At 35.2% G+C, this 26,478-nt stretch overlaps 1 protein-coding gene across 5 annotated transcripts in view; it reads left to right on the top strand.

The window, feature by feature from the left end:
* The window catches only part of LOC145315914 (dystrophin-like), a 128,066-nt gene that overhangs the window by 92,030 nt on the left and 9,558 nt on the right, over window positions 1-26,478 (top strand). For all 5 annotated transcript variants that reach the window (XR_013878192.1, XR_013878190.1, XM_080156057.1 and 2 more), the window contains exons 32-45: window positions 175-2,670; window positions 2,888-2,965; window positions 3,274-3,516; window positions 6,762-6,907; window positions 7,115-7,329; window positions 7,538-8,800; window positions 9,795-9,904; window positions 10,581-10,787; window positions 13,202-13,310; window positions 13,661-13,745; window positions 14,314-14,481; window positions 22,614-22,888; window positions 23,091-24,742; window positions 25,016-25,110. Coding sequence is in view for 3 of the 5 variants with exons in the window: in XM_080156057.1 (XP_080012183.1) it covers window positions 175-2,670; window positions 2,888-2,965; window positions 3,274-3,516; window positions 6,762-6,907; window positions 7,115-7,329; window positions 7,538-8,800; window positions 9,795-9,904; window positions 10,581-10,787; window positions 13,202-13,310; window positions 13,661-13,745; window positions 14,314-14,481; window positions 22,614-22,888; window positions 23,091-24,742; window positions 25,016-25,110 (7,142 nt within the window). In the remaining 2 variants the exon portion in view is untranslated. The remainder of the gene's footprint in view (window positions 1-174; window positions 2,671-2,887; window positions 2,966-3,273; window positions 3,517-6,761; window positions 6,908-7,114; window positions 7,330-7,537; window positions 8,801-9,794; window positions 9,905-10,580; window positions 10,788-13,201; window positions 13,311-13,660; window positions 13,746-14,313; window positions 14,482-22,613; window positions 22,889-23,090; window positions 24,743-25,015; window positions 25,111-26,478) is intronic.

Here is a 26,478-nt window from a genome sequence, read left to right as displayed (position 1 = left end):
GGTTATCAAAAAAAAAAAAAAATTTCCCTATTGTTCTATTCAATAGGGAATACCACTATATAGAGCACCTTATCGTTCTACTACTATTTTTAGGCCTTATAACACACACCTTTACGGGATTTACTAGAAAATGACTTCCCTCTTTGTTAGTTAATTAAAAACTTAAATTTTCAGGTAACCGAATCTCGAGAAATCTTGCAGCGTGCCCTTGAGCTGTCGGAACAGTTCAGCCAACGAATGCACCGTGTGAACGTGTGGTTGAGAAGCTCCAAGTCCCAGATGTCCGGTCTGGCACCAGACATGATCAAAACAAAGCTGCGGGAAATGCGAGCACTTAAGAATGACGTCAATGTCCTCTTAAGTTTAAAACAGGAATTTGTAAGTTTGTGCAATGATGACGCCTGCTTGACTGGCCTTAAGGATGCTCTCAAAATTCTTTACTCTGATTGGGCGGCTGTTCTTAAGATGATCAATAGCAAACTGCCTGAAAGTAATCAGCTGAGCATGGCTGATCTAGATATATCTGAGGATGAAGCATCTAAGGTTGCCAACGCTACAAATGGATCACTAAACTCAACTGGATCCTCTGGAGATGAAAGTATATTGCTGTCAGAATTCAGAGATCTGTTCCAGGAAATATCAACCTGGCTTGAAGACACTGAGGAGAGAATAAATGGCAAAGATCAAAATATTGGTGAACAAATAATAAAATACCAGCCAAAGGTTGACCAACTCGGCGACATGGCGTCCAAGTTATTGGACAGGTATTCTAACAACAGAGAGGATATTGAGCCAGAAATGGAGAATTTAGGACAGCGTTGGGAGTCAATACTTGGAAAGATACTCAAACAGGCAAATCAATCCTCAGACAGTTCAGAAGTTCTGGAAGAGATAAAATCCTCTCAGGTCCAGCTGGAAACTTTACCAGAAGAGCCTGAACAGCAGCAGGACTCTTGCAGGAGGCGTGGGTCAGATCAGCGTAATAAACCTGGCACCCCAGAGGGATCTGACCTAAATAATTCTGCAACTTCAGACCCTGAAGAAATATCAACTTTACCGGAGGATTCATTCATGTCTGGTCCTCCTGGAGGTACAGGTAGAGATATATACCTGGCAGAAGGTAACATAGCTGAACATTCAGAACTAGAAAGAGATTCTAACGCTGATGGTGATAATAGTACATCATCAGAAAAATCAAAGACTTCCTCTAAAAGAGATGCAGGCTCGCCAAGTAGAAATTCAAGCAGTAAGGAATCTTCCCCCTCTAAGATTCCTCGTAAAACAGCACCGGCTACTAAGCCTAAACCTCAGTGGTATGTTGACTCCATGCGTGTTGTGCAGGATGAAGTTCATACAATACCTGTAGTTGAGGACACAACGTTTGCCAAGCAAAAGAAGCTGAAAAAGCCTAGCAGCATTCCATTACGGTCCCCAGGGGGTGGAAAGGTCCCTATGGTACCAGAGCCAGGCAGTCAGCCACCACCCGTTCAACAGGTTACTGTGGCCATCACAAGCTTACCCCTACAACAAAGCATGCCACAGTCTACTAAAATGTATTCTCCGCCCCAGCAACAACAATCCAAGCCAACAACACTTACCTACACTGTAGTCCAACCTGTCACCAGTTCTGTGGTCGCATGTTCAAGCCCGGTGAGCACAGTGTTACCGTCAGTTGACACAAGTCCCACGCTGTCGCCAATGGACAGCACAGGAGGAGGTGTCATGATGAACAGTGCTCTGGCAGGTGCTGCACCACAGTCCATTCTTGATGACATTGATAAACAAAATGCTGAGGACAATGCCATTATTGATAGGTTGTTGCGGTCAGCCTCAGAGGATATCGAGGACGTGCGGATAAGATCCAGCTACACAAGTTCACGCTGCCATCAGAATAATAAGGAAAATCACGTGCAGGACATCAAGGAGTTTAGGGACAAGTTTGATACAATCAACGCCAGAATGGTAACTGCCAGACGAAAGATGGACACGCTAGAGCTGGAATCTGAATACCCCGTGAGGAATGATTTGATTGATCTCGAGGTGAATGAGTTGGAAGCTGACGTGGCAACAACAATATCACGTGGAGATACACTTGTACTTATGGTACACAGGTTTAATATGGAACAGGGCGAGGAGTTAAAGAACAATGTGACTAGTCTTAGGGATGCTTGGAATCAGTTAAAAGCCTTTGCTGAAGAAAAAAAGATAAAATCAGCAAAAGAGGCGGAAACTTTAAAATTACTGCGAGATAAACTAGAGAAAATGAAAAACTGGTTAGACTCTGTCATTAAAATTATTAAATCTAAGAAATCCGAAGAAGAACGTATTCATCCTGCAAGAAAAGAAGTTGACCGCAAGGCCGGTGAAATTAAATTAATTGAATCAATTGTAGCGACTATAAAGCCTATTGATAAACTGGGAGACATGAAACAAATTTTGATTGCAGTCCGTGGCGATTGGGATATCTTGAAAGATCTAGCAACGCCGACTGTTAAAGCCGAGCGGTCCAACAAAGCTGGAGGCGACGGAGTTAGGCGGAGCAAAAGTAAGTCTCCGGGAGACAAGAAGACGGACAGGTCTGTTCCGGATGAACTTTTCACCCGGACTATTCGGGTTCAGGAGGCGCTGGCAGCTGTTAGAAATCAACTTGACACTTCTGTTCTTAAGGAAACATTTTCATCTTTTACTATTTTTTTTGTATAAAGGCATAGGTATATCAGAGAACTTTTTACATTGTCGGCAGGTTTTTTAAAATCTTTAACACTTAAATTATTATGGTAAGATATTGGATAGTTACAAAAGCTTAATTGAATTCTTAAAGTTTGATAAGTTTGAAACACCCACTGTGATATATCAAAAGTAAAAATGTTTTGTTTCAAAACAGGAACGTAATTATGAGAGTTTGGAGCTACAAGCACAAACATTGGATAAAATAAAAGAAGCTTTAGATACTCTCAGACCAAAGGTAACAATTTATGTTTTACAATATTCTAAATATTTATATAATAATATTTTTTAGAATATTTAAACAGCTGTTCTTTTGCCCTGTCTTAATGGATTAGTTTATAGGAAAATGTATATTGTATATCGCACCTAAAGACGAACTATTTTGCCTAGACTATTCCATTTTTTGGAGAAGTATATCATTTTTTAAAGGGAAATTAGTTTTTTGTTTTAGTAACATATCCCTCTCATTTTGTTGAATTGAAAAAAGGAAGTATAAGCAAATGCTTCTGATTTCATATACACTAAATCTGATCATTCTTTGACTAGGTTAAGAAGACCATGTCCGATATGGACCATATATCTGGCGGACTTTCCATGGAGTACTTTGACAAGCTGACCGCCATGGGAGAGAAGTTGCGGGAGGACTGGAACACGACCAATGACCGCTACGTGGAGAGGCGAAGTGTGTGGCGCGTGTGTGATCAGGAGATGCGCGCTTTCACCACCCTTGAGCACGAGCTTAACAACTGGCTGGTAGACATTGAACAGTTTATCAAAGATATTAAGAAGGTAAAGAATTATGGGATTATTGAAAGATAACGAAGTAGTGGGTTTCGTCGTATTTTTTACAGTAGCTTTTATCCTGTTTCTAACCCCTGTGGGGGGCTCTAACCCAGTGGAACCTATTTCCTAACCCTGCGAGGCGATCATTAACATTTACCTAACCTAAATTAACCTATCATAAGCCACTGTTAAAATACGACTATACACCCCAAAAATTTTTTTTCCAAGATCCGAATTATGAATATGTTGGGATGGTTTTAAGTTAGGCCCTTTCCTACCTATTCTTATAAGAAGTAGGGGCGCAGTCGCTAGTATACTAAAATATGAAGTAAAGAAGAGTTCTTGTTTGATAAAGAAGGTTAAGAGTTTTGCAGTTAACTTCCCTTTTCTCCCTCCACTTCTCTTCATGATTATATTTGTTTTGGCATCAAAAGGATGTTTAGTAAGATATATAAGTTTTCCGGAATTTTAAAGTTAGGGGGAGATTTGAAATCTGCATAAAATTTTGAGGATTTTTTATAAAATTCGTTTTTTGTATAATTCTTTATCTAAAAGCGGAAATGCAATTTAAGTTAATTAATTTTAGCATCTGTGATTGGTGGATTTAAAAAATCTCCGCTCTGATTGGATGGCGTACATCATTCAACCAATTAGAGCGCAGGTAGTTTAAAATCTACCTATCCTATTGGTCAAAATTAATTAACTTAAAATGCATTTCCGCTTTTAGATAAAGAATTATACAAAAAACGAATTTTTTAAAAAATCCTTAAAATTTGATGCAGATTTCAAATCTCCCCCTAACATTAAAATTCCGGAAAACTTATATATCTTAATGTTTAGATTTCTTCAGTGTGATCAAAAGAATTTTTAGTTGGTTTGAGTTTTCACAACCTTTGCATCATTTTACCAGTTTATCCTACAGAAGTTGGGTATACATCTAGATTAACAAAAAGGATTTATGTCTGAATGTCTGCCTGTCCTCTGTCTTTACAGAAATGCAGTAGTTTAAAAATGGATTCAGCAGAAGGGGTGGGGGGGGGGGCGTGAAGTCTTGTGGAGGAGAAAAAAAGGGGAGGCAGTCTTACCCAATTTCTTTTTTAGGGGGGTGTCATCGTTATGCATGATTAGACATAGACATCTAGTCCCTGGGGGGAGCTCCACCATAGTCCCAGACCATATTCTACTTTAAATTACATTTTAAATAAAGATAAAAATTCTAAACCCTTTTAATATTTTTAATTGGCCTTAATTTGCTAAAAACACACCGTTTCCTTCAAATTTAATTTAGAAAATATACATGTAAATGTAAGCACATATATATTTAAATATATATGCTCACATATTGTATATTGTATATAATAGGTCAAACAGCAAACTGTTTTTATAAACATTCATACCTTCCCTTCACATTTTCTCAAAATTTTGTTTATTTTTTCTACATTATACTAAAAGTGTTTTCAATAAAACTAAAAGTCCTATTTCCGTATACTAAAAAGTTATCTATTCAATAAAATAAATAATGATTAATATTATTTAACCCTGATATGTGTACATAAAAGAAACAAGGTAGCAAGCATCAATATAAGCGTAGCTTTAAAAAAGACACATAAACTTATTACAAAAAACTAACAAGTTACCAAAAGTGCAATATTGTAAGTTGAATTTAATAAATTAGGGTCCGTCAGTTCGTAACGGTTGGCTCTTGTAAGCATGTAAAGATTGTCCTCTCGATTTCAAACTTTGCGCGATGATTCCTGTAATAGTTAGCTACGATTTAGAAAACTTTATTGACGACATTTTTTTATAATCTCCATAAAAATGTAATCTTGTATTGATACAATTTTGAATCATATTTATATACAATTTTGTCTATACTTAAAAAAATATTAGTCCTATTTTCAAGGTGCAAAAATATTTTAAAGATTAATAATAAGATGAGACAGTTAGTGATGGAGAAGGGCATTTACAGAGATGCTACGCATCCAAGAAAAAATATTTTGATACGTGCCTGGGGAATTGTTTAATCAGTATAGGGATACAACTTAATCCGGCCAACATGCACTAATATCGATACTAGACGCATTTCTCTCAACTTTTTACGAGATTTTTTTTCATTAAGGCTTTTTGAATAAACAATTTTAGCATCCTAAAACAGTGATCCTTTCTATGTTGTTGTAGAATTTATTTCTCGTAGTATAAAAGTTTTAAAAAGTATAAAAGTGGTGATTATTTCTTTCTTCTCAAATTAATATGCTAACAACATCCTTCTCAAATTGGTGTCCGAAGGATATTTGAATTTTTGTAGTATTTACCTATAACGTTGTAATTAAAAGACAATGATCGTTGTTAAAAATAAAGTTTTTCAAAGAATTTTACGTTTTCTGTCCTTTTTTGGGGATAAAATCAGAACCCTAAAATGTATGTATACTTAGTACAGGACTATTTAATTGTTATTAAGTTTAGAAAAATACACCAAAAGTCCAAAGAAGACTATGTTTAAGATTTAAGTTTGAAGTATAAAATGTGAAAAGTTAAATGAAAACTGTGCGTGCATATCTAAGGAGTTCTTAAGGATGACATTATTCAACTGGTGAGCATTCAATTCCGCACATTCAGGGACAAATAACAGGATTCTGACATACAATTCTAAATAAAGATTTTCCCTCAAACCACCCCCCTCGACCCTTTTATATCCACTTCCCTGTAGTTATAGCACAAAAACAAGTTTTACGTCACATAAATAATCCCACAAAAATATCCAAACTTACAGCAATTTTAAATGGAATTGATGTGCTGAACCATGTACCTTGCGCACATACATAACATAAATTAGTCACCATCCTTTTATTACAACAGCGCAAGGTGTCCCTTTCCTTCGCTATCATCAATAACATAAAAATCCTCTCACTTATTGCTAATTATAATAATATGCTATTGTGATACACTTGCGTTTGTAATAATATGAGGATTTTAAAAATCACTTATTAAACTAATTTTACATCTTACATGTACAAAAACAATTCAATGTGTCTCGAAAATGATTATTTTAGACTTGCAAAAAACAAAACTGAAGAAAATAAATAATTTGGTGATCAATACTACAGATTATTAAACATTTACCTGTCTCCTGTTCGGCGTTAGTTTTCGACACATACGTCTTTTGTTTTGTTATACAAGTAAATAAAAAAAAAGCGAACAGCGGCTTTTGAAATTTTGCTACATTTTTAATGCCAATAATACATTTTATTTAGAACTCTCATGACGAGCCTGAAAACAGATTAAACTCTCTGAGTGCTGAGGTAGAGAATACAGAACATAGAGTCAAACACTTAGCAGATCTGGGCAACAAGATCTCAGCTCAGATTGGTGCTACACAAGCTAGGGATATATTTAACAGGTATGGTGAAGTCTAAGCTTTTCTTTAAATGGGTTCACTATATTACTGAATTGCAGTTAGCATAATAGCCGCGTATTTATGCTCAAAATAAAATATAAAACCAAACTTTAACTTTCCTTAAATGGAAAATCAAATTAATCAAGTTAAAACTAAAGGTTACAAACATTTATCCATAATGGCGTAGAATTAAAAAAAAATTTTTTTTAGATTCGACACAGTGCGAAAGCGCTGGAGATGCGTCTACACAGAATTAAACCTTCACAACAACAACACAACTGCTCCAACAGCTAAAGAACCAGATGTGACAGCTGAGGAAACAGTTTCTCAACCTGCTAGCACAGCTGCCAGTGATATAAATGCTAATATTGATAATAATCCTAATAACAATATTAATAATAGCAACAAGAAAGTTGACAATCCAGGTAAATATTTTTGGATCCAAAAACTTAAGAGAATGAAGTATTTTTAACCCAACATGAAATTGTGGGTAAAATTGAGATACAGTTAATAACCGCTTAAAGGCACTCGCATATTTAGTCACATTTCTTTGCAAATTTTACTTTCCAAAGTTTTACACAAAAAAATACATTTGATAACTCTGAGAAATAAAAACATATTTTTTTATTTTAGTTGTTGACGATGTTTCAAACAGCAATCTGAATACAATCCTAAGTTGGTGTCAAGAGGCCCTGGACACAGGCAGTCAACCTGTCAATCTAAGTGAACAGGATGTCCTAGCTGACATCCTGACAAAGCTGAAGAAGTACATATCAGAGCTGCCAAACCAGAGATCTGCACTGGATGAGCTTGGCTGCACCATTGGACAAAACTCCAACGTATACATCTCAAGTCAGGCAAAGCTGCAAAAAATTAATTTTCTACTGCCCAAAAAATTGGCAACTTTGCGGGAACACAAGGACAAACTAGGCACAATGGTGGATAGTATCAGAGAAAAGAGGAGATATGTACAAGATCTTCAAAACAGATTTAACACAGCAAAAAGTAATGAAGACAACAATTCTATCAAGGTCGCTGTTGGAGAAATAGAGTATAGTGTTCAGAAACTTTTTAATGATTTCTCTCTTCTTGAGAAAGAGATTGAGAAAGGAGAACATAAGGTGAATCCGAGATTGCTGAAAGACCTGACAGATCTCAAGCAAAAATGGACAAAGTTAAATAATGATGTCAAGTTAAAGCAGCTTGTTCATCTACCAATACCAACCACTAGAACTACATTACTAAACTCATCTCCCACTAGTGGTAAAGACATGCCAAAGACAAGTTCTAGTTATTCAGTGAGCAGTGTCACCAGCCAGGCATCGGCGGCAAGCTCAGTTTCACAAACAGCAAGCGAGTGGGCTTGTCGGTCAACCAATACAGGTACTAGCTGCGGTGAACAATGGGCTACAAGTCCTACAACAGGAACTAACAGCCCCATGTCGGAGGAGGCGGAGGAAGTTCCTGCACTGGTGCATCATGTGCCCGTCACTACTGCGTCCAAAGGAGGTGAGGCTACCTTGCTGGCAAATAAAACAAACGAAATGTTGACCTTCTTAAAAAATCTGACCTCTGAAATGGTTGGCACTAAACAACAAGTCGATGTAATGGATACGGATGCTGTTGGCAAAGAGCTGGACAGAATCCGGTCTCTATTATCTCACCTGGATTCCAAGAAGGCAGCCAAGAACGAGTTGATGTTGATGTACGAGAACTCGAGTGTGGACCACGGCACAGACACAAAGCATGAGGTAAACACGAGCTGGTCCAAGCTGCACCAAACTCTGATGTCCCGTAAGACAGAGTTGACCACCATGTTGGAGCACACAGACAACCTGCAGAGCAAGGGACAGGAAGTGTCGGATTGGTTAACCAGACTGGAGTCGATGCTTTCAGGTAAAATTTTTATTTTACAAAGGGGGGGGGGGGTTAATGCAACCATCTCGTAATTAATGTATAAATGGCACTTAGAATTCGAATTTTGATCTGAAATTTTGCATGAGTAATCCTTGGTAGGTCTATTTTCCCTAAATCGAAGAAAAAGTTGGAAAAGTAGCGGCTAACGGCTGGCGGCTCAGCCGTGTAGACATTTGTTGGGTATTTTCAAGATAAATAAATCACGAAACCTCTCTCCACATAATGCTCTTTTCCGCTCCAAAACGTTTTCAAACGGTACTAGCCGGTAGTTGCTGGTACTAGAAATCTAAAAAATGTTTTTTTGTATAATTTCACATAATTTAAAGCAAAAATATGTTTCAAAAAGTTGATTTCTACGTAATTAATGACAGATTTGCCCTAAAAATAGCTTAAAAAACGGCTAAACGGCTGAGCCGTTAGCCGTTACTTTTTCAACTTTTTGTTCGATTTAGGGAAAATAGACCTACCAAGGATTACTCTTGCAAAATTTCAGATCAAAATTCGAATTTTAAGTGCTATTTATACATTGATTACGAGATGGTTGCATTAACCCCCCCCCCCTTCTTAGATTGTTCAACTCAATTTGTAAATATTCTAAAATTCCTTCTTATATTATTAGACTTCAAATAATAGCAATGTCTTTTAGGGACGAAAACAATTTATCCCATTTAAGAAATCAATAAGTTTTTTTAATCACTTAACTGATTGAGTTCCACTTTATATGAAAGCTTCACATAGGTTCCGAAATGATTTTATGCTATTATAATTTTAGATTAAATCCTTAGTATGGATTAAGGCTATTTATTGTGCCCCCTCCCTACCCTTTGAATACAGTGCTTCTAGATGATAGGGTCGCAGCACTAGTAACTAACAATTTAAATTAATGATACCTTTGTCCCTTTCTCATGCAAAGCAGTAAATATTTTGAACCACAAAAAAATACTTTTTCTACTTGACTTATCCTGTTTGTTAGGAGCTGGAGTGGGACGCACCAGGGATACTTTACTCAAACAGATACGTGACGTCAACCAGATTCACAGAGAACTACAACAGTATGCCCATCATGTTGCGCTACTTTCTCAGGTATCCAGGATCGCAAGGTTTCCCTTTTCTCTACGTTTCCGTTTTTTTCTGTGAATTAAAGGGAAGCGTGTAAAATGATGAGAAAAGTAGGAAGTGGGTTGTAGGGATATTTTCACTTGTTTGTCAGAATCCTGGTCCCTTTATCCCTGCTTTGAATTAAACTCTTCTTTACAGCTTAGTAGAAGTATAATATAATATTGACTAAAGCAATAGATAACTTTAGTATATTATCGTTTATATAAAGAATTTACAAACTAAAAATATTATGCACCAAATTTTGTATAAATGAAATATTTGTATCATTATTTTTTGCATAGAGCATATGTTTCGTTCCAAGCAAAATAATTACTCTAATTAAATTATACACAAGTTTTTGAAGGTAAAACTTAAATACACAAAAATATTGTCGTTCAAAAAGTTCACAAATTTAGATGTACAACAATCCTTATATATAAAGTAACAAGGTATTTTGGTCTGCAGCTTAATATTTCGATAACTGCTGAACCGTTTGAGTTCTCCATTCTATGGAAGTTTTGATGGTTTTAGGATATTTATTTTTTATATACGTCTTGGGATGGTTTTAGGCTAAATTCTGCTTATTCTATCACTTCGAATACAGGGTTAAAAGAAATACCTGACTGATTCAAATTACAGACTTGTAATTTTCCTTTCGTAGGCATGTAATCGGTTGATAAGCATCTACAGCCGAGACGACACCAGCCGCATATCAGAGAAAAACCAGGAGTTGACCGGCCGCTACTCGGCTCTGTCCAGCGGCTGTGCTGCCAGGGGCAAGAGTCTTCAGGCTGCCCTGCAGTCCCTAAACAAGCTAGATCAAGATTTAGCCGAGTTTCGTACGTGGCTGTCCACCATTGAAACTAAGGTATAAATATAATAAATAGTCACAAAATTTTGCCTTGGAAAGTTGGTAAATTTGAAACTTTTTTATTGGTCTGTTTCTCACCATCAACTTGGCTTTCATGTTAAAATATAATGAATAAATTTTCTCGTATTCATTCGAATCCGGTGGATAGGAACCGGTTCTCATCCATACGAAAAAAAACCATGTCTAGCATCGTATTATATCCAGCTTTCTACGAATATAAAAATGTACAATCATAAGATTAAAACCAGTTTTTTAGCCAGTGCCTTTGGCACCTCGGGACTAGTTTTAATCTTATAATTGTACATTCTATATCCGCGGAAAGCCGTTTATAATACGATGCGAGAAATAACTATTATATTTCACGTTCTTAAAAGTCAGATTTATAGTGTTATAAAAGTTTTCTTTTTTCATGCGAGTACAGATAGATTAGAGTATATCATGCTTGAGGTCAGAGATCTAAAGAGATAAAACAATGGCCAATAGATTGATGTACATCTCCAATTATTATACACAAAATTACCCCTTTATTATATTACAATTATTGATTGACATATTTGGACTCTGAACTAAATAAACCAACTAATCAAATTCAATAAATGTCCCAAGGTTGTAAAGCCAACGAATAAGAAAACGTTATTATATGTAAGACTTTGGGGACAAGTATAACAAACAGTCCTATGTCCCCTTCCTCCATCCCTTGGGCAGAGCAGAGGTGTCATTATATAAAAAAAAATTAGGTTGGACGTATAGAGAGTGAAAGTACAACAACTAGAGTAGAGGATGTCATGGTTGTGGTCAGAGCAGAGGTGTCTATATTTCTAAATATTTAGGTTGGACGTATAGAGAGCGAGAGTACAACAACTAGAGTAGAGGATGTCATGGTTGTGGTCAGAGCAGAGGTGTCTATATTTCTAAATATTTAGGTTGGACGTATAGAGAGTGAAAGTACAACAACTAGAGTAGAGGATGTCATGGTTGTGGTCAGAGCAGAGGTGTCTATATTTCTAAATATTTAGGTTGGACGTATAGAGAGCGAGAGTACAACAACTAGAGTAGAGGATGTCATGGTTGTGGTCAGAGCAGAGGTGTCTATATTTCTAAATATTTAGGTTGGACGTATAGAGAGTGAAAGTACAACAACTAGAGTAGAGGATGTCATGGTTGTGGTCAGAGCAGAGGTGTCTATATTTCTAAATATTTAGGTTGGACGTATAGAGAGCGAGAGTACAACAACTAGAGTAGAGGATGTCATGGTTGTGGTCAGAGCAGAGGTGTCTATATTTCTAAATATTTAGGTTGGACGTATAGAGAGCGAGAGTACAACAACTAGAGTAGAGGATGTCATGGTTGTGGTCAGAGCAGAGGTGTCTATATTTCTAAATATTTAGGTTGGACGTATAGAGAGCGAGAGTACAACAACTAGAGTAGAGGATGTCATGGTTGTGGTCAGAGCAGAGGTGTCTATATTTCTAAATATTTAGGTTGGACGTATAGAGAGTGAAAGTACAACAACTAGAGTAGAGGATGTCATGGTTGTGGTCAGAGCAGAGGTGTCTATATTTCTAAATATTTAGGTTGGACGTATAGAGAGCGAGAGTACAACAACTAGAGTAGAGGATGTCATGGTTGTGGTCAGAGCAGAGGTGTCTATATTTCTAAATATTTAGGTTGGACGTATAGAGAGCGAGAGTACAACAACTAGAGTAGAGGATGTCATGGTTGTGGTCAGAGCAGAGGTGTCTATATTTCTAAATATTTAGGTTGGACGTATAGAGAGCGAGAGTACAACAACTAGAGTAGAGGATGTCATGGTTGTGGTCAGAGCAGAGGTGTCTATATTTCTAAATATTTAGGTTGGACGTATAGAGAGCGAGAGTACAACTACTAGAGTAGAGGATGTCAGGGTTGAGGTCAGAGCAGAGGTGTCTATATTTATAAATATTTAGGTTGGACGTATAGAGAGCGAGAGTACAACAACTAGAGTAGAGGATGTCATGGTTGTGGTCAGAGCAGAGGTGTCTATATTTCTAAATATTTAGGTTGGACGTATAGAGAGCGAGAGTACAACAACTAGAGTAGAGGATGTCATGGTTGTGGTCAGAGCAGAGGTGTCTATATTTCTAAATATTTAGGTTGGACGTATAGAGAGCGAGAGTACAACAACTAGAGTAGAGGATGTCATGGTTGTGGTCAGAGCAGAGGTGTCTATATTTCTAAATATTTAGGTTGGACGTATAGAGAGCGAGAGTACAACTACTAGAGTAGAGGATGTCAGGGTTGAGGTCAGAGCAGAGGTGTCTATATTTATAAATATTTAGGTTGGACGTATAGAGAGCGAGAGTACAACAACTAGAGTAGAGGATGTCATGGTTGTGGTCAGAGCAGAGGTGTCTATATTTATAAATATTTAGGTTGGACGAATAGAGAGTGAGAGTACAACAACTAGAGTAGAGGATGTCATGGTTGAGGTCAGAGCTCAGGATTTTAAGTTTCAAGCCTTGTGTAATCAACCCATACAGGAAGGATGATTTGCCATTTCTAATTTTATTACCGCGCATCCCTGTTAAAAACCGAATGAACTTTAAAAATCTATTGGATGCATAAACCTGTTCTTACTATGTAGATTCGTCCGCTTATTAATGTTAAGCATCTAAACTGTTAAAATTGAGGGCTAATTGACGTCTGCCAAGCCTTTGGTTTAACACACGTCATTTCATAGATCTGAAGTACCAGTAACTTAGTACAATTTAGGAAATATTAATTTTTAATTAAAAACTTTGTTTATTGGGAAATATTTGCAATTATATGGAATTCCCCTTTTGAAGAAAACGGTAAAAAAGAGAAATTTATTGAAATTCATCTGAATTAGGGTGGAGGTAAGAGCGAGGCAGTAAATGATCTCGACGCTGCTGTCATTGAAGAACTTAGGAGAAGATGGACAGATCTACAAAATAGGTAAAAATCTGATATGATTTGGTGTTGAACTATCTTGTTTAAAATATCTCTAAAATGGCTGAACTCAATTTGAAGGGGAATACTTCTTCTTGGTCTATTGTCTATGCAAGAGGTTCACTATTTTTGTGAAAATTTTAACAAAGTCTAGCTTACAATGAGGTCCACAACAGGCTTCATAGACTAGAGACTTCTCTCCAAGAGTGGGTCGGGGTAACTCCCCATCAGTCAAAATTTGTTTTAAATCCCGTCTTATATAAAATATTCTTTGGAGGGATCATTGTTTCCCTTTTGAGGTGTCCCAATCCCTATTATAATAGAATAAAGACATGATATGACTAGTAGAGATATTCTCTGCATAGTAGAGCCTAAACAGCCGAGCTGTTTTTTAAACTAAAATTATTTCATGTAATAAATTTTCAGTCTATGATTAAAAACATTGAAATAATCCCTTCTACCTTAAATTCTTGGAGTAAAATTCTAAACAAAATGTTTTTTGTTTATTCTTTTTACACTTGTTTTTCCCCTATAACACAGTATCACGACCTATTTATTTTTTACAACTTTTTAGGATGTTAAATCTTGCAAGTATTCAATCTAAGAAGGACAAGGTTAAATCTGAAGAACTTGATAAGTTTGAACTGTATATGAAGGAGAAGACAAAGGTGCTAGAGAATGAAGATATTGGAAAGAGTTTGTCAGAAATACAACAACAAATAAAACATCATGACAAGATTAGGTTAGTGTAAAAGTTACAAATATCATAGATGGATAGCTAGCCATGTGCAAAAGGTTTTAAAGATATCTAGTCAATATTATGTAGGCTGTTATTTACACTGATAGTGGATTCGCTTTAGCTTAAAGGGTTGTTTAGTGATGACTACGAAACATTTAATTGTAAAACCATCAGCCAAATAGTTTACGAGATCTTACTGGTCACACATGCATACATCCAGTTAATATATAGTATAGGATGATGTAAGAAAAATCCTTTATACAGAAAAACTTTAAGCAGTCACTAATATTCATTTGAACACAATTATAATTTGCCTTAAAAGTTCTCGCGATATATTTTGCCGAAACCCATACAAGAAAAGAGCGTAAAACTGTTTTCATCTAGAAATTTTATGTTTTACATTTCCTATGCAATTTGATTATTTCAATTACATAATCTGTAAACGTTATTTTGAATGTTTACTAGTAAGTGCACTAAAGTTTCCTAGTGTTAACAAAGTATCTATGTGCATATGTGTGTGTGTGTGTCTGTGTTTGATTTATACACTGCACTGGGAAAAAAGGGAAAAAATTATTAATAATATTAATAGATCATTTTAATACTTAATGAGATAATAGTTTAATGGCCACTATACTCCTGGGAGGTCAGGAAATAGCCTAAACCCCCCCCCCCCCAAAACATTTATAAAGATACTCTGAAACCCATTTGGATCTTACGCTTCAGACCAAAAAAGCCTGACCTTCTTTATATTATATATCAAATGCTTTAAATAGTCGAAATAAACTTATTCGAATATACTTATATTGACTGAATTTTAAGTTCATTATGAACATTATTGCAATAATTGTAATGAATTTCCATAAATACTAATATTTTTTTTTACAGTGTTCATCTCAAGATATGTGAATAATGGAAAAGTTTGTTGTTTTTCTAGTGTTGTTTGTGTAAAGATATCCGCTAAACCAATATGTAGTCCTTACCAAGTATCTATATTACAATACTATTTACTTTACCCTATAGAATTATAAATTATGCCCTAAACTTTATCTTAACAAGGATGACAATATCTATAAAAGCGAAGCTCTGAAACTGTAGGACAAACGAATATTAACACTTGTAGAGTGTCAGAACATTCAGTCTAAACGTATAAATTGTAAATAATTTTTTTTGAAAACTGCTTAAATACAGGATAATGTTTAAGGACATACTTACATTTTTAGAACTTGATTATAGATAAAGAGCTAACTGTCTGTGACGTACGGACGGACCGACCCTAATTATATAGAAGCTTCGCTTTTTTCAAAAGTATTTTATTTACAATTTTTGTTATGAAACTAAAAATCGCCTGAGAACAAAAGCTGGGTTTAAAGGACAATTAATTTTATTTACTGAAAACATTTCTGGACCAAAGTTAAGCTTCTGAAAGAGTATTGGTTGAAGTAACATACAGATAAACAATCATCATACTTCTTATACTGCATATGTTAGTAAAAAAATGTATATAAAAAATGCGATAATACCTATGTGTTAATTTTTGTAAAGATAAAGAATATAAAACTGAAACTTTATAAACGCCTGGATATTTTGCCTTTTCATGTTATTTTATTCTGTCCCAAGAAATATAAAATTAGTAGAAGAATTTGATTAAATTTAAATGATGTTATATTTAGAAATATGTCTTAATTTTATCAGAATCATATAAATATTTAATTATTGAGTCTGTGCGGTGTATAAAACAGAGAACAGCTGACATCAGGGAGGGAGAGGACTTTGGACACTAAATTATTGCCCCCCCCCCCCAAAAAAAAAAAAAGCTTATATAAACTCAAACCAACATTAACCCCTGTAGAGTGTCAGAACTAAATAATTCGAACATAAATCTATAAAAGTCAAACAAAATTGTAAGTAAATCACATTATTAGGACTTGATTGTAGAGATGCTTTGCTTATAACATTGTACTTTGTTGTCCTAGGAATCAGTATTCCAAAAATCAGATCAAACGGATAATTAATTTATAGGGGGGATTAAATTTTGTCCATTATCCCATCCCTTAAAATATAATGTTTTGTCATAGAAGAGAAATATCAGATTCACGCTATACCTTAATATCTTTTTTTCAATTACAAGTTTAACAATAAAAGAACAATTAAGACTTTTCTTAGAAAAATCAACCAATTACTTGTAGTTATGTATTTGACCGTCATGTCAATCAAGATTTGTTGTATTTTGATTTTGTCATAGGAAAGAACATTAGATTGTATATTATATTGGTACACAAATTTTTTGAACACTTTAAAAATTTAGGAACTTTTGTTAAATCTTGATTAGCTGGTTCAAACTAACAGCGTCCAAACTTATCAATCATTAATTTTAAACTACAGAAGAAGTAATTTTGTTTATCAATAAATATAATTTACAGCAATTTATCTCCATTGTCTTATCCCTAAGACAAACTTAAAATATAAAATGTTGATTTTTTTTCTAGGTTTTATTGATAAAATATTAAGTTGAAGGTTCGATTTATCCCATTTTTGATATTTCATCAACATATCTTGGTTGTATTTAGATGGGGTGTGGTTTTAGTGTTCTGTCTCGTAGTTTACAACTTGGATTTATGTTTAAAATTTCCCACAGAGTCTTGTTTATTCCTTGATTACATGTTTACTTACTAATGTTAACTTTATGCTAAAAGGAACTCTAGAAATCATAGAAAACTGTTTTAGAATGTAGAGGACAAGTGCAAGAACTCAACCTTAAAACTGGGCATTTTTGATCTAAAAGAATTAGAAAGGTGTATCTGTGATGCTTTATTTCGGTGGAATTTTGCATTTAAAGTTGAAATAAAATCTTTTTTTCCTTGACAACAACATTTTACCACAAAAGCTCAAAATATTCTATCAATTACATTAAACTTTAACAGATTTTCAAAACAAATAATCAATTTTTCTTTTTTCCAACTTAATAAGTCTTAATTTAATAATTGCCCTGCCTATGTCTATTGTTCACCTGCCTTCATTTACTTCTTTAATCCTTTAATTTGAATGGGAGATTGAAAGATTAAATCATAATTTATCTGTAATGTATAAGGTAGCATTTTAGATAAAAATTTTAAATCAACACACCTAACTTTCTTCTTTTTTAGATATTTTTAAAAGCGAAGCTTTTCTATAATTAGGGTCGGTCCGTCCGTCCGTACGTCCGTAACGGATAGCTTTTTTCGTTAATTTAGGCATGTTAGAATTGTCCTATCGATTTCAAATTTTGCATGGTGATTCCTGTAGTAGTTAGGTATGATTTAGAAAGCGTAGCAACTCTATAATCATTACCAAAATGTCCGTACGTCCATTTTAAACATGTTGATTTTTTTACTTTTTTAACAACAAATTTTTATGTGATCTAATCATCCGATTGATCTGATTTTTGGTATATTGATTCCTGGGACAACAAAGTATAATGTTGTAAGCGAAGCAACTCTATAATCAAGTCCTAAATATGTAAGTATGTCCATGAACATCATCCTATATAAAGCAGTTTTCAACAAATTTACTTACAGTTTTGCTTCGACTCTTATACATTTATATTTTGATTATTCAGTTCTGACACTATATAAGTGTTTATGTCCGATTGTCCTACCGTTTCAGTGCTTCGCTTTTATGGATGTTGTCATCCTTGTTTAAATTAAAAAGTAACTTGTTTTATTTATTTATGTGCACAGTTTTAAGAAAGATTTCACTTTTAAAAATGTATTTAACATAGAGATATATAAGTAACAAATAAAAAGCTATTTGAATACAGCCAAAAAAAATAAAATTTTTTAAAATCCTGAATAGTTATTTCTCGCATCGTATTATAAACAGCTTTCCGCGGATATAGAATGTACAATTATAAGATTAATATAATACGATGTTATACATAGTTTTTTCGTATGGATGAGAACCGGTTCCTATCCACCGGATTCGAATGAATACGAGAATAGTTATTTCTCGTATCGTATTATAAACGGCTTTCCGCGGATATAGAATGTACAATTATAAGATTAAAACTAGTTTTTTTAGCCCCGAGGTGGAATATTATTATAATACGATGCTAGACATAGTTTTTTCGTATGGATGAGAACCGGTTCCTATCCACCGGATTCGAATGAATACGAGAAAATTTATTAAACCTTTTAATACTTTAATATTGTTACGAAATATTAAGTTATTTGAGTCTAATTGTTATCACATATTTAGTATCAGGCATTTTTCCCGTACATACATGTACCAATAATATAGCCACATTTTTTAGAGATAAAAAAAAAACATTCCATTGCAAAAAAAACCTTGGGATTTAAATATCCATTTATGCTAAATTTTGTTTGCTTAAATAACTCATTTGAGGTTTGATGTATATTTTACAGAGAATATGGACCTAATATTATTTTTTGTCATACTTGTGGTTGATTTCCTAAATTGAAAACGCAGTTTTTATCATGACACCGTGTAACTATACATACATACACTTAAAAGTGAAACATCTTTTTATCTTTAATTTTTACTTTCTTTTACTCAGAGTTTCATGCTTCTGCAATCATCAGAAAGATACTATTTTTTACATTAAAAATAAATACGTGGATTTTTAACAAATGTTTTAGAGGATTTTTAAAAGAAATTGTATCCTTATACTAAAGTAACAGGATGTGTGTCTGTGTGTTTGTTTGTACCAAAGGATCTCGCTAACCGCTGAACCGATCGGGTTCTCCTTAACAGGGTAGCTTCTCATAGGTCCCGGTAAGGTTTATAACTATTTTCTTGGGGGGTGGGACACCCCCAACCCCCCCGAAAAAAATTTTTTTCGCCCCCAGAAAAATTTATTATTTTACTTTTTCTTTTAAATTCTAAAATAAGAAATTGGGTTATCAAATTCGACTCTCCCCTCCTCAAGTGCCCCTAGAGGTTTCTAGGGGAGTAGCCGCTAGTTACAATATATAAGAAAAGAATTAGGTTAAACAGCTACAGTCTTGCCAAAATATATGTATTCCTTATTTTACTCTGTACATACATTGATATTACACTGCGCCACCCTTTTTCTCTTATCAACTTGGATTTTATCCCATCACCATGGGATTAGATTTCAAAGTTATGTGCATTAATTTTACCTCAAGCATTGGCGTGTACAGGGTTCTGCAAAGAATTAAGGGGGTTGATGAGTGGTTTTTTCGTCAGTAAGGTGTATAATAAACGCTTTGAAGGGTGTTTTTAAGTTTTCAGAGTATTTATGATGGTTAAGGTGTATGATTTAGACTTAAGTTTGGGTGTAAAAAAATTTCAAAAAGAGGAGGTTATGTTATAGAGGGGGTGTACACAGGGAGTGTTGATAAACCCTTACCATTAAAGAGTTAGGTTTAACATTTGAGATAACATCCCTTTATCTGAAAGTGTAAAAATTGCCGCCCATCCCTAAAGGCCTCGAAAGGTCTCTTTTAGGTTAGGCAACATGTGATTTAAAAGCCCTACAAGGTCGAGGGTAGAAATGCCAGTCAGTTTTGAAACTTACTGTTAAGAGCGTTATATCTTATTATATCTTCCTTTGCACATAAAACTGTTTGTTTTTTGTCTTGCTGTGCTCCTGTCCACATTTTCGTCCTTGTTTTGGTGTTTTTAAAAGGTTTAGGAAGATATAGATTTCCATAAATATGCTTGAAAAATATGCACTTTTTGCAAATATCAATATTTTCCTTATGAGAAATATGTATTTTCCAATGAGAAAAATATATTTTTTACTTGCCTATTGTATGTATATTTTTCTTTTAATTTCAGTTTTGTTCGTATTCATCAAATATCTTTTTTGTTAAAATTTTTGGGAATAGTCCCTTTCGTAACATCGCCCCATAAGGGGCGATTTGTCGTATTTTTAAAATGGCTTTTTATAGGTTATTTTAGGTTATATTGGGTTAGGTGATTGCCCCACAGGGTTAGGTAATTGCCCCACAGGGTTAGGTAATTGGCCCGCAGAGTTAGAGCCCCCCGCAGGGGCTAGAATTAGGAGAAAAGCTACTGTGAAAAGTACGAAGAATCGCCCCATAAGGTGCGATGTTACGAAAGGGACTATACCCAAATTTTTGACTTGGTCTTACTTTATCTTGAATGAGAATAGGTATAGCCTACAACTTTATTGTGCCCATTATAAGGCTTTCAAGACAATCAGAAACATTTTTGGTCAGCTATTCTGATATCTTACCGGTTACACACACCTACTCATCCTATTTTTTTTATGCAAGAACAATGCAAGTACAACCTCCCAATTCTCTTACAATTTGAAAAATAGCCGAAAACTTGCCTAAAAATACAAATCTGTTATAGAATCCCTATTTAACAGACATACACATATTCATCCTACTATTTTATACTGTGATAGGTAGTAGGGATAATGGATCATATTACTAAACTATGATAAGAGAGTTTAGTCCAATTCAAATTAAACTCATGTAGAGTTTTCGTTTACATAGTTGTAGTAATTATTCAATACTAGATAAGATAAGATAAGATTTATTTTCCTAAGGTGCATACAATTAGGGCGAGTTACTGATTAAGTTTACAATGGTTTACTAAGGTTTCATCCTGAAATAGATTGCAGTTTTATAATAATGTTTCTGGCTGAAATAGAATGCATATATATATATATATTATCTATTACAATGATATGATTCCAGGGATGTAGTAAGTGGTAAATGTATCAGTTTTTATTATATATGACAATAATAATAAGTTAAGTATGACCAGCTCAGGGCTGTATTGAATATTTCGTCCGCACCTATATTCACATACATTTTAAATATATGATTACATGTTTATAATTATGAACACTGAGCAGCTGTGTCACGAATGGATGGCTTAACCCTTCAGGGTTGTTGAACTGCGAGGTGTCTTTGCAGTGCTTACCAAGTCATGACATAGCTTATAATAGGATTTTTGCATGAATATTGATTACATACAATAAGATAAAATACTATAATATTCGCTAATAATACCCTTAACGACTGTTCCACCTTGCTTATTTCGGGGTCTCCAAGAATGAGATCCATACAATTAAATTACGGATGTCGTGGGATTTCTCCACGCTTCTTTTCCCGTTCTAGACCTTTTCCTTGACCCACCCAACTTTTCCCTAGATTAGTTGATTTTACACGTTAATGTTATTTTATATCCATGGGATATAGCATCCCATTTCCGTAGGTACCCAATGACTTATTTCCTCCCCGACAAATCCTTACATCCCTGTGGCAATTGACGGATTAAGGCGTGGATAAACGTCAGCTTGAGATGTTAACAAGGACGTTAACATATGGAAAAACGTGCTTTGAGAAAATAAAAAAAAAATAAATAAGAATTAAGTAAGAAGTTGTGAAAAGAAAAAAAACGAAAAGAAAAGAAAAGGATGTCTATTGAAATTAAAGTTGCTTTGTCTTGAAATACTTAGAAAAGATTTTGTACCTATGTATTTAGTTACCTAAGAGCAATTAATAATATTGAAATGTTTTACTAATGTATCCATATTCGAGAAACTTCGCTTCTTGGTTACATCGGCTTACAGAAATGAAAACACGAAAGTTTCTTGTTTGATTAGGGTACAATTGGTACTAGATTAATTTATACATTTTATTCATATAAGTGCTGATATTCTATAACTTGGATATGTCCGTACGTCCATCCTTTTGTAAAAGTAAATTAAGTAATTTGTTTTGCATCCTAATGTCAACTCACTTTTAACTATGAATTTAACATATGTTTTTTTTTAAATGAATTGGAGGTAAGGGGATCGGGTAGTTCTTTCATAAGAATAACCCCTGCGGGGCCTTTACCTGTGATGCCTAAACCTTTGGGGTTATCTACCCGGTACCCAAAATAACCAGACCTAAAGTAATAAACAAAACAAAAATGAAATTGCCAAACAGTCAGTAGAAAAAGATTACCAAAGTCTATCTTTTTATATTTTGTTTAATGATTAATGGTAAAGAATGATTTTTAAATGTCTAGCAAATAATATAAAAGTGTCATATTGAATCTTAGTCCTTTGAATTTAGAAAAAAAATAATATACTTTCTTAATTACTTCTTTTGGAGTAACTTATTGTTTTTTTATTTTCATTTTTTCAGGAATGAATTAAAGAAAAAGGAGGAGAGAATGGATAAACTGTTAACAAATCCCACCGACCAACTAAGAGAAGAATGGAAAAAGCTGAAGGACCTGGCAGATGACTGGGACACCCAGCTCCGGGAGGCAGAGCGGGCCACCCTCAGGGTTGAGGCCTCCATACAGGAGGCGGAGACTAAGATGGTGAACCTGGAGACGAACAGTACGGAGTGGAGCCTGCCACCTAGTCTAGACACGGCGGGAGAAGAGAGGGATGAGGTGGAAGTCACCCTAGCAGGCACTTATTCATTACAGATCATTTTAATTGCATACTTATTTTAACCTTTGAAATATCTATATTTAAATTCACGCTTAATACTTTTCCCTATGAAATAATAATTTACAGCATTTATAGGCTTGTTTTTAAATGTTTGAGATTTTACTTTATTTCCCTTAAGTTGTATTGTAATCAAAATTAATATAATGAATGTGACATCTAGGATTGAATCAAGTTGAGGAACTTGTTCTTGCAGCCAAAATGCAATCAGATACTAAACCTTACATCCAGGTTGGTGACAGGCTCGCTACTCTTGAGAAACGTTTGTCTGCCCTGAAGGAGTCAGCAGCCCATAGACGAGAACAGCTGTCCAGCCTTGTTGTCCAGGTGGATCCAAGCAACCAGGAGTTCCTGAAAGAAGCTGTTCCACCTGACTGGGAGAGATGTCTGACAGAAGAGAATATTCCCTACTATTCTCACCACACAGAGAAGACGACATCCTGGGACCATCCAGAGTTTACCTCTCTCTTCGACTCCATAGCTGTGATGAACACTGTCAAGTATTGTGCCTACCGCGTGGCCCTGAAGTTGCGCAAGGTGCAGCAAAAACTTTGCCTCGACCTACTCGACATCGAGGCGGCCGTGGTGTGCTTCGAGGCGCACGGTCTGACCGCTGACAAGCACGATCTCTCTGTTGCCGTACCTGAAGTTGTGACCATCCTGACGTCCATCTATGAGACGCTGTACCAGTGCGAACCGGAGGAGGTCGAAGTGCCCCTGTGTGTCGACCTTTGTCTCAACTGGTTGCTAAATGTGTTCGACTCTCAAAGAACAGGTTTTCTACGGGTGCTGAGCCTTAAGATAGGTCTGGTCGTCATGTGCCGTGGACCATTAGAGGACAAATACAATGTCATGTTTGAAATGGCAACTGGCGGAGAAAAAAGATTAGACCAGCGTCGACTAGGTTTACTAATCTATGATTGTGTTCAAATACCAAAATATCTGGGAGAGATTGCCCTGTTTGGCGGATCCAACATTGAGCCTTCAGTAAGGTCCTGCCTTCGCAAAAGTTCTCAGGTGAGCGCTACCTGGGTGGATTGTCTGGAGTTTATGGAGTGGCTGGCAGAGGAGCCACAGTCATTGGTTTGGTTGCCTGTTTTGCACAGGCTAAGCTCTGCTGAGACTGCAACACATGATGTGAGGTGCAAGATTTGTCGGGCACATCCTATAATAGGATTCAGATATCACTGTAAGAAGTGTTTTAACCTGGATATCTGCCATGGCTGCTTCTTTCTTGGCAAGAGTATAAAAGGCCACAAAGCTGAGCATCCAATGATAGAATATTGTACATCAACTAGCAAAACAGACAACGCACGCCATCTGTTGCAGTCATTTAGAAACTCATTTAGATCTAGGAAATATTTTAAGAAGAAGCAAAGTAAACTTGGATATCTGCCAGTGCAGACTGTGGCTGAGGGTGATAATTTTGAATCTCCTGCCCTATCTCCCAACCTTTCCTGGGAGTCACGTGATTTCCCGGCCAGTATTACTGAGTCAATGTCATCAAAGTTGGCTGGCGGGGAGGAGACAAGCCTGACAACCACGAGCAACAGCAGCAACAACAAGCAGGCCGCCAACATGTCCAGCACCAGCAATCAAAGCAACCTAAATCAACACGACACCCTGGGCTCAGAACAGCACGAGGAGGATGAACACTTTCTGATTGCAACCTACTGCAAGATGTTGACAACAGCAAACAACAACAATGATGTTGACATGAGCGGGGCTGGATCTCTGTTGTTGCAGGAAGTTGATACTAGGCTCGACACAATGGAGAAGGAGGAAGTGGAGCAGATGCTTAATCAACTAAAGGAGGTAATTTTTTCTTAGAATTTCGTGCATTTTAAAATTCAATTGTCTATTTGCGTCAAAAAAGCATAAAAAATCTGCACTATTATCATTTATTTCAATTTTTCTATCTTCGACATATGCTCTTCATTTTTCATTCAAGTTTTAAAAGATTTAGAAGAAGAAAAATTATTCTATAATTTTACGCCATTTTTGTACATTGCCATTGTAAGTTCAATTATGTACATTTTCTAGGTTATACATTATTTAAACAGAAATATGAAAAGATGTATTTATTAGGAGAACAACAGATTAGAAAGTGAATATCAAGAGCTGGTGACAGCTAATCAGGCCGGTCAATCAAACAATGCTGTCACAGAGGAAAAATCTTTAAGGTTTGTTGCATTTTTTATTGGAAAAGCTTCTCTGCATTTCACTCTGCTAAGTTACGTATATTTGTCTCATAATCAAGTAATAAAATGTAAGTATGTCTTTCCATATTAAGCATCCTTTTTAAAGTAAGTTTTGGACAGATACAATTGTAATATTCGTTTGTCTTGTCGTCCTTTTTATTTATTGAGCTTCGCTTTTATGGATGTTGTCAACTTTGATTTGATCTTAAATTGCAGCTATGCTTTAGAGTGACTTTTTAAAAGTATCCAGTCTAGTGGCATACTACAATGGACATAATGTTAATCTTATAGTGTTGGAGACTAGGGACGTCCAGGGGGGGGAGGGGGTAAAGGGGTGAATACCATCCCCAAAAAATAAAAAAAAGCTTGGACGTCATTGCCTCTATGATATAAAGAATACCCCCCCAATATGAACTTGATTTTCAATTTTTTACCTACCCCCTCAAATAAAAATAGCTTGGACGTTCTTGTTTGAGACTTAAATAGTGTGCTATTTAATAATGTTCTACATTATATTGCGAACATATTTACCATATTGAATACGCTCTCAAGTTTAGATTAAACAATTTTGAAATGTAAACAAGATTGCAAATAATACGGATAGGAAAAAGTTTCATTTCTAACTTTAACACAAAAGTACAAAAAGTGCAATCGATATGGAATTGACGTTTGCTGATTTTTTTTACCAATGAGTTTTACTTGTTAAGTCATTGGATTTTGAAAATTAAAAAACATAAAGATCTCATTTTTCTTTTTATATCATTTCAGACTAAATTATCCATTCTGTCAGAGCTTGTATAATAAAATACAAAATAATATCACAATTTACAGTTTTATTGATGGCCGTATAATCCCAATAAATAATGACGTCATGAATGAAAAATAATTTCACTGTCACTATTCCAACAAAAAATATGGAGGTGTTTAATTACTTCCGCTAAAAGAATTACTTTATGTCATCTTGTTGTTATATTGTCTTTAGTTTTCTCCATCATAGAGATGATGTACAACAATAGGATGTGCAGAAAAGATTTCGGTATTAGATCCCCCGTTTGACATCTGCGAGCACAGTAGTTTCTTGGCTTATTTGGGGTCTTGAATTCTTCTTACACCCCCCCCCCCCCTGCCGTACTTCCATGGCCTGGTTCATAGGCCTGCAGAATTCCTAAATTATTTATCGAGCAGCAAAACTTCTTTTTATAGTGATTTTTAGCATCTTAATAATGTAATATCTGCGGAATCTTAATTATGTTCGCCAATTTAGCGGACACATTTATACACAAAAATATATTTTCCTCAGTTTGCTATTCCGCCTTCTTTCTATTTTTGCACAAGAGCTAAGTGCTAATT

This window comes from Acartia tonsa, chromosome 4, assembly GCF_053477335.1.
Source record: "Acartia tonsa isolate MP-2025a chromosome 4, ASM5347733v1, whole genome shotgun sequence".
NCBI lineage: Eukaryota > Metazoa > Arthropoda > Copepoda > Calanoida > Acartiidae > Acartia > Acartia tonsa.
This window is presented reverse-complemented; position numbering and strand designations above follow the sequence as displayed.